Source organism: Pteropus alecto, unplaced genomic scaffold, assembly GCF_000325575.1.
Source record: "Pteropus alecto unplaced genomic scaffold, ASM32557v1 scaffold374, whole genome shotgun sequence".
Lineage (NCBI taxonomy): Eukaryota > Metazoa > Chordata > Mammalia > Chiroptera > Pteropodidae > Pteropus > Pteropus alecto.
In genome coordinates this window covers 363,002-372,391 of record NW_006434834.1, presented here as the reverse complement: position 1 = coordinate 372,391, position 9,390 = coordinate 363,002, and the positions used below count along the sequence as shown (strand labels likewise).

Below are 9,390 nucleotides of genomic sequence, written 5' to 3'. Positions count from 1 at the left end.
CATGCTAAGTGAAACAAGCCAGATAGAAAACTTGAAAATCATATATCACTTATATGTGGGATATAAACCTAAAAGCAACGAATGAGCAGGAAAAACAAACAGAGACTCATGGACATGGACTATAGGCTGGTGGTTACCAGAGGAATATAGACTAGTGGTTACTAGTGGGGTGAGGGAGGAGAAGGGAGGTAGAAGTGGTAAAGGGGGTCAAATATAGGGTTTAGGGGGAGGGTGAAGTGGGTAAAGGGAATCAAATATATGGTAGCTGAAGGAAACTGGACTTTGAGTGGTAAACACACAAGAATATACAGATGACAAATGATAATGTACACCTGAAAATTATATAATTGTATTAACCAATGTCACTTCAATAAACTTTAATTAAAAAGAAATGGTAATAACTACATTCCTAAAAGAAAACAAAAAAAAACAACTGATTTCAACAATAGCAGTTGTCCAATAAGCCCCCGTCTCTTAGGCATTAGAAAAAATTCATCTTCTTCATGATTTCCAAATAATTGCTTCAGTATGACTGATTAAATAATATAATTATTATTCAGTATTCAGATAGGATTATGTAAATAGCAAAACATAATTTTTAAATTACTAATATACTTTCTAAAAATTAAAATCTATACCCAGCTTTGTATCAAAAGGCTACATATTGTTTATTTTGAATCCTAAAATGTTTTCTAAAGAGAAAAAATACCTTTCACACAAGTGATTTAAATGATTTCCACCAGTGTTCCCGAGGGTTTGGTAAAACAGGTACTCTCAATACACTCTTTGTGGGAGTCTAAATCAGTCTGAATCTGTTAAAACGTAAACTGTATGCCTTCTTTAACCCATATTTTAATTTCTGAGAATTTATCTAAAAAAATATATTTCCACAAGTACTAAAAGATATACAAAATATCCTCTGAAGCAGTTACAATAGAAAATTAGAAACAATATAAAAGCTTGTCAAAGAGGGCTAATAAAATTATGGTATAATGCAATATTACAGAATTAAAATTAATGATGTAGATTTCTATGTACTAACCTTGAAAGATAAGTCAAATACATTACTAAACAAAAAGGAACAAGTTGCAGAATCTATATTATGACACCATTTGTATTTAAACAACTGCTTCTAAAAGGGTGATTTTATTTCACTATATACACATATATAGTGACATAAAGGATTAACCCTGCCCAAAGAAAGATTTGGTCTTTGCCTCCAGCTCCTGGGAAGTAACGTCTAAACCCTTGGGATGTCTTACCAGTGAGTCTATACTAACAATATGATTTATGAGACAGGGGGTGGGGTTTGTACCTTTGGGTGATGTGACATCTTCTCAACTATTGGAGGGGCTTGAGACTAAAATCACCCACATGGGTAGTCAACCATGCCTACATGATTAAGCGTAAACTCAAGACACCAAGGCTCAGATGAGTGTGACTTGTTGGCAATATTCCATGCATATTGTCATACATCATTGCTGGAAGTTAAGTGCTATCTATACGATTCTACTGACATATGGACCTCCCCTGGGCCCTCCCATATTTTCTTGTTGATTTTAATATGTATCCTTTTATTGTAATAAACCGAAATCATGAGTATCACAGCTGTTCTGAGTTCTGTGAGTCTTAGTGAATTACTGAACCTAAGGGTGGCCTTGGGAACCTCCAAACATTGCAAGATACATGCTAAAAAAAAAAATCTGATTAAAAATGGGCAGAGGATCTGAATAGGCAGTTTTACAAAGAAGGCATACAAATGGCCAAGAGGTACACAAAAAGGTCCTCCACATCACTAATTATTGGGAAAATGCAAATGAAAACTACAGTGACATATCACTTTACACCTCTTAGAATGGCTATTATCTAAAAGACAAGCGATAACTAGTGTTGGTGAGGATGTAGAGATAAGGGAACCCTTGAACACTGTTGGTAAAAATGTGAATTAGTGCAGCCACTATGGAAAACAGTATGGAGGTTCCCCAGCAATTAAAAATAGAATTACCATATGATCTAATAATTTCATTGCTGGGTATATACCAAAAGGAAATGAAATCATTATCTCAAAGAGATACCTGTACTCCCATATTCATTGCAACATTATTTACAACAGCCAAGACATGGAAACAACCTAAGTGCCTATTGACAAATGTGGGGTACACATACAATGGAATATTATTCAGCCACAGAAAGGAAAAAAATCCTGTCATTTGTAACAACATGGATGTACTGTGAGAGCATTACGCCAAGTGAAATAAGTGAGACAAAGAAAGATAAATACTGTATGGTCACACGTGAAATTTCAGAAAACACACACAAACTCATAGATACAAACAGACTAGTGGTTGCCAGAGGTTTGGTGAGGTGGAAGGGAGGCATAACAGCTGAAGGTGGTAAAAAGGTACAATTTTCCAGTTATAAGATAAATAAGTCCTAGGGATGTAATGTACAGCATGGCAACTATAGTCAACAATACTGTATTATATATTTGAAAGTTGCTATGAAAGTAAATCTTAATAGTTCTCATCACAAGAAAAAAACTTTGTGTGGTGATGTATATTAACGACTTACTCTAGTGATCATTTTGCAACATATATGTATATCAAATCATTGTGTTGTGCAACTGAAACTAATATAGTGTTGTTTGTCAATTATATCTAAATAAAAAAATAATAAAAATACATGCTTGCATAAGCATAAAAAATTTCTGGAAGGATATACATGAAACAGCAGTGGGACAGGGAGGAAGGGAACTATTATTTTTCAATACATACCTTTTTCTTCTGCTTGTGTTTTGCTTAAGAACATACACTGCTTTTACGATTTAACTTAAAAAACTATTTATTAACATGTCAATGGAATGAGAGGGAGCTTTTATCCTTAGTAAGGAAATCTGAGAGAATAAAAGTAGGAAGAAAGAATAAAGGTAATATATTCATTTATAACCCTGAGGCAATATAAAGTTAATGTTATTTATACTTTATTTATTAAGATAGAATTGTATATAACATTGCCTAACATTTAAGAAATTTGTAAATCTTTAATGTTTAAAAGGAATTGTTTTAATTAAAACATTGGAAATATATTTTATATTTAATTTTTTAAAATATATTTAATTAAATCTTGGAAATAATATTTTCTGGAAAACCTCATTCCAATGATATAAATGAAGAGGTAGGGTTTGAAAATAGCTTTACTTAGAAATCATTTTAGAGAATGCAGCAATGAGGCTCTGCAGAGTAGAAGAAAGGGGATTTAGAGAGAGACATGGAGAAAAGTTCTATTTAAAAATTCAAGCCTGGATGAAATGCTTCAGTACACTATGGAAATTTGTTATTACTTTATATAATTACACAGTCAGATTTATCTTGCTATTTAAATCTAACAGCAGCTTGAATTAACATCGTGTGCTTGTGTGTGTATGTAAAAAAGAATAAAGTACTGATACATGCTACAATATGGATAAACCTTGAAAATATTATGCGAACTAAAAGAAGCCCGATACTGTAAGATTTCATTTTATAAAATGTCCAGAAACATTTTTATAAAATGTCCAGAACAGGAAAATCCATTGAGACAGAAAGTAGATTGTTGGTTTCTAGGGGAGGGTGGGCACTTGGGAATGATTGCTAATGGGTACAGTGCTTGCTTTTGAAGTGATGGAAATGTTGTGGGATTCAATGGAATCGTTACTACGTTTGTACACCACCATGAATATGCTAAACGCCACAGAATTGTACACTTTATAATGGTTAAGTCAATTTTATGTTATGTGTATTTTACAATAACACACAAATGTATATATTTGTGTGTATACATGGATCTGTATACATGTCACCTAGTTCTGTCTGTTGAGAGGACCCAGAAGTAATGACACTCCAGCAGCAATAAACACACTCAGCACCCAGATCTTGGTCTGTAAACACCATTTTTCGATAAAAGAAACCACGGCTCCTTGTTGAAATAGATGATTCTGTGGCAGGGACAATATAACATTAGCCTGGAGCATCTTATAGTACCAGAAAGTAATGAAGTGCTTAAAACAAACAAACAAATGGAAGGATGAAATATCAAAGAGATACAGGAACCACCCTGGGAAAACTACCAATGGCCAAATTAGAACAATCTGAATAACAAAATAAACAACATAGTGTTACTTTATAATCTAACATATAAACTAATAATAGGTCAGTCTATACTAATATAAATCAATGAGTGATTAAATAAATGGATAAGAAAGAACAAAGCTTTCTTAAAGAAAAGTTTGAAATTTTATGTGTAGATATTGCCCACTACAGGAGATGGTGCTTAATTTCTGCCCTTCCCCTGTTTGGGTGAGCTAGAGTTAGTGACTGACTGCCAAAAAAATAGAGACAGGTGAAAACAGTAACTTTATAGTAGAGAAATCTGACCACCACTACATTAATGAAGTGATGAAGTAAATCACCATGATGTCATATGGATCTAATGTATCCCTAATACTATGTGACAAGAAGGGTACCTCACCTCTAAATAAACATCCTTTCAAAAACCTATAACCCCAGTCTAACCACAGGAAAAACAACAAACAGACTAGTGAACATTCTACAGGATACTTGAACAGTATTCCTCAAGATTGACAGGATAATGAAAAATAAAGACTGAGAAACCATCAAAGATCAGAGAAGACTGTGGAGACATGACAGTTAAATCCAATATGGTATCCTGGATCAGATCTTGGAACAGAATGCAGACATTAATAGGAAAACAGGTGAAATTCAAATACAGTTTAGAATTTAGTTAACAACAATGCCAACAATGTATAAATTTCTTAGTTTTGGCAAATCTACCATGGCAATGTAGTAAGGTGTTAGTGGGGGGAATCTAGGTGCACGGTATACAAAAGCTTTCTTTACTATCATTTAGACTTTTCTGTAAACAAAAGATTATTCTCAAATAAAAAGTTTAAATGTCACTAAATGATTTACATGGAAAAATAAACATTACTCTTCATGTAAGGAGTTTTAATTTCTTTTTTATTTCCTCATGAAAGAAATCAAAACATTAAGCATTTGAAACTGTTGTTTTAAATTGTTCTAAGAAACACTTGTGAAAAATATGCTGTAATACTAATCACCAGCTTATAGTTCTCTGACGATAAAAGTATCACAGGACTTTTAGATGACTTTTAATCATGGGAAAAAGATAAACATATTATTAGGCCTTAGATTTATAATCGCATTTACTTTGGCAGATGTTAATTATATCACCATCTTAAAAAAAGAGGCAAAAGGGTACAAACTTTCAGTTGTAAGATGAATTAAGCTCCTAGCATCTAATGTATAACATGGTGACTATAGTTGATAACACTGCATTGTATAACTGAAATTTGCTAAGAGCAGAACTTAAATGTCCTCATCAAAAAAAGGTAAATATATGAGGTGATGGATGTGTAACTTGATGGGGGTATCCTTTCACAATGTACATCAAATTACGTTGTACACTTTAAGTACCTTACAATTTTTTGTCAATTACACCTCACTAAAGCTGAAAAAAATAAAAATTTTAAAATAAAATAAATAAAAAGAGGCAAACCCATGTTATTTTTAAAGTGAAAATTAGACTTTCTCAACAAACATCCAAAATCACAGTGTCTTAAAGTAATTAGATACAAGATAAAAACTGAAAGGAAAATTATAGATACAAATGAATTGAAATTAATTAGTTTTCTGATAGTACAAGTTGCTGTTTTTCCAACTGCCAAAAAAAGAGTCAAATATTTGGATCTCATGAAGATTATTGTCATAAGATTGACAATATTGCAAATATTAACCTTCATTGTGATCACCTTTTAAAGGAGAAAAAAAAGCATGCAGCAATTCTTCTAATGGCATAAAGTTGGGAAAGAAACTTAAGAACTATTTTCAGAGTATGGAGAGAGCTCTTGTTATCATCTAACATTCAGACAGTTGGAAGCACCTGCAACTGTGATACAGGCATCGATAAATTTCTAATTGTTTACAAGGTCTCCCCTGAAAACCTCAAACACTTCCAGACTCAGCACATACATTCTGAACAGCTGGCAACATTAAGGGTGATTTCATCTTAATAAAACTATACTAAGAAACAAAAAGAAGGCAAAAACCTAAAGAAAAAATTAAACAAAACCAGCTACTTAGTAGTTGCTCAATTAGTACTTGTTAAATAAAACATAAAACACATTTTTTATTCAACTTGCTTCTCGATCTCAGTGCCCATTAATATCTTACCTGGATCAACCAAAGCTTTGTTAAATATTTCTTTAAGTTTCCTACTCTTCACATTCCTTCCTTGAGCAAGATTTCTGTACATCTCATAGCCTATGATCATAACACCACCATCTTCTTGCCACCTCTGAAGCATGTAGCTTCTCTCCTGAGGACGTTTCACAGTTGCTAATTCAGAGACCTTTTGTGGGAAAACAAAGATTTTGAAAGGTAGATATTAGGAATGTACAAATACTAAATATTCCCATTGAAATATGCATCATTGGTAATGAAAAATCTTTTTACTACACAAATTTCATGCAGTATAAAAAACATTTAAATGTTTTTTCTTTAAAATATACCTCAAGTTTCTCATCATCTTTTAATCCCTCTTGCCACTTCTCAAATTCATTCATCCAATTCAAAGCAGTATTAAGAGGACAAACCACTAAAGCTGTGCTGAAATCCAACTTCTCACACAAAAGAACCGTATGAAGAAAACTAACCACCTATAAGAAAACAAATTAAGTTGCCACCTTCATTTCAATATCCATAAAAAAGTCAATAAATCAAGCAATCTTATGATTCAATAGCTGTTTTTTTCTTTAAACAATAAAGCAGCCAACCAAAGGTCACAATTTCCAAACCAGGCGAAGTACAAGGAAAGAGAAATAATATGTTGAAAGCGGGAGTTCAAGTAGATGATATAGAAGGCCCTTCCAACTCTAAAGCTCCATGATTGTATGATCAATAAAAATAATATGAATATAAGAAATAACCACACTAAAACAGCTACTAAGTCCCTGGTCTCCACAGAAAGTCCCTACAACCTTTCAGAAAATATCACTGCCCATTTAAAAGAGAAATGTGTTATAGAGTACTTTTCCATTTTAAAGTGTTCTGAATCTACAATAATTACCTTACAATTTAAAATTACAAATATATTCACTAATTTCGCATCTTTGCTACTATTCAGAAATATAGTATTTTAACAGTAAAAAATGTTATGCTCTCATTACTGTAGGATCATAGACTGTTAAAAAATTGTAAAGGAAGTCCATTTCTACCTCAGAATCTTCGCAGATTCTACTGGCTATGCCTGTAATCCCATTCCTTCTCATTAGGATCTCTGCTCAAACATCACCTCCTAAAGGATGCTCTCTCTCTCTTTTCTCCCTTAATACTTATCTGAAAGTACACGCTTCTTATTTTATTTGATTAAAATCTCTCGTCACCACCAGAATAAAGTTCTTGGTCGGGGGGGACCTTGTTATTTTTGTTCATTGATTTACCTCCAGCCCCTTTAACTGTGCCTGGGACATTGTAGAATCCTATATATATTCTTGAATTAATGAATGCTTAACAAGAGAATATCCCTATTCATATTCTTACCTGTAAAGTCTTACCAAGGCCCATACAGTGGGCGAGAATACATCCTGAACCTGGAGATTTCTTTGTTTTTTTTACAGATTCACAGCAGCAATCCCACATAAACTGAACACCTAAAAGTAACAGCTTCATTAAGTTCAATTTAAAGTCCCAAGTTAAAAATTTTCCTTTATAAACACATAAAAACATTACCAAAACTTCTAAGAAACAGAATTTTAAAAAATGGATAAAAAATATCTTAAATGTAAATGAGGACACCATAACCCTAAGATTAACTAGAAAAAACACAGTGAACACAACAAGCATACAACAGCGTGACTTTCATTCAGCTTATCTAAGATATCAAAGTAGACTTCTATTCCCTGGGAAAATCAAACATATGAAAAATCTAAAACAGAAATTTTATCCAAAAAATAAACAGATTTCTATCAAATATACTTTCATGTTTATTGAGTCAATAAAAACAAAAAAGGAGATAATGTATCATATCTCTCTTTATTCACTGGCAAAGACTTAATAAGAAAGGGGGCTGGCTACCCAAGGAATAGCACTGTAGAACTTTCCTTATGAAGTCATTCATATACACATTAAAAACTGACTTATTAATTCCACTCTAACAAAGTAGAGGACAGGGATGATTTGGAAACTTTTTAATACCAATGTAGAAATATTATGAACAAACATACCTGAAAATGCTGAAATAGCATTTCCTGGAGAAGGCTTTTAACTAACTGTACCTCTCCCTACCCCACAGCTGCCCTTAGCCAACCACTGCAGACTAGGTGAAATCCACTTACCACACTTACCCATTTGTAAGTGGCACTTAATTCCCCTTTTGTAACTCGCATTATCTGTACAATCAATTTTGTTTTTCCTCATTTGCATATGTGCTCCATAAGCGCAGGGATCGTGTTTGTTTTGCTCACCAATATACCTCCAATGCTTAGCATAATGTGAGGCACACAAAAACACCAAAAATGGTAAAACATAACTAAAAATCTAATAGTTTCTTACCATCTACTTGATGGGGTTTCAATTTGATAACCATATTTCTATGAACCTGCACTAAAGGTTCCTTGGTTTCTTCATCTTCATCTAAAACCAACTTGGTTGTTATTGGACACTTAGTGGGTGACGCATCTTCAATTTCTATTACCTACAAGAAAGGGAATTATGGTTAAGCTCATAGAAATCTTTTAAGCAATGGTGAAGTATTAGTCTAATAAAAGAAATTTTCCAAAAAAATACCTGCTTCCAAATGACACATCCAGTATTTTGTTTCAATAAGACCAGGAGATATTGCAGGTTTACACGTTTTCCAAAATCAAAAACCTCCACAATACTTTGAATCACTGTGGTAATGTCAATAATTTAGCTCATTGGTTCTCACCCTAAGTATCTCACCACACGGTATTGGTGGACCTGTGTGATAAGTAGTGCTCTAAAGTAATCAAAGGCACCACCAGTGAAATTTGAATAGGCACGTGGCTACCAAACATAGATGCTTCTATTCTTCTAAACGATAACTGAAAATGTATAAGGGCACGTAACGGTTGTCACAATGACTAGTCAGGACTAGTATTTAATAGAAAAAAAAAGGGAAGTTAAATATAAATGTTACACAATGTGAAAGACAGTTGGAAACAAGAACTGTCCCACTCAAGATATCAAAAGACTGCCACTGAAAATAAGTCCTATGAAAGGAAAAAAAATTGAGACCCACCAGCTGGCTCGAAAGCATTACAAGAATATCTTCTAATTCGAAAGAGTAACAATA

General features: G+C 33.1%; 1 protein-coding gene across 6 annotated transcripts in view; it reads right to left on the bottom strand.

Moving 5' to 3' along the window:
• ATRX (ATRX, chromatin remodeler) overlaps window positions 1–9,390 on the bottom strand; it is a 261,938-nt gene that overhangs the window by 107,658 nt on the left and 144,890 nt on the right. For all 6 annotated transcript variants that reach the window (XM_015588100.2, XM_015588104.2, XM_015588103.2 and 3 more), the window contains 4 exons: window positions 8,628–8,769; window positions 7,617–7,726; window positions 6,587–6,733; window positions 6,249–6,426 (listed from right to left, as the gene is read on the bottom strand). In XM_015588100.2, coding sequence (XP_015443586.1) covers window positions 6,249–6,426; window positions 6,587–6,733; window positions 7,617–7,726; window positions 8,628–8,769 — 577 coding nt within the window. The remainder of the gene's footprint in view (window positions 1–6,248; window positions 6,427–6,586; window positions 6,734–7,616; window positions 7,727–8,627; window positions 8,770–9,390) is intronic.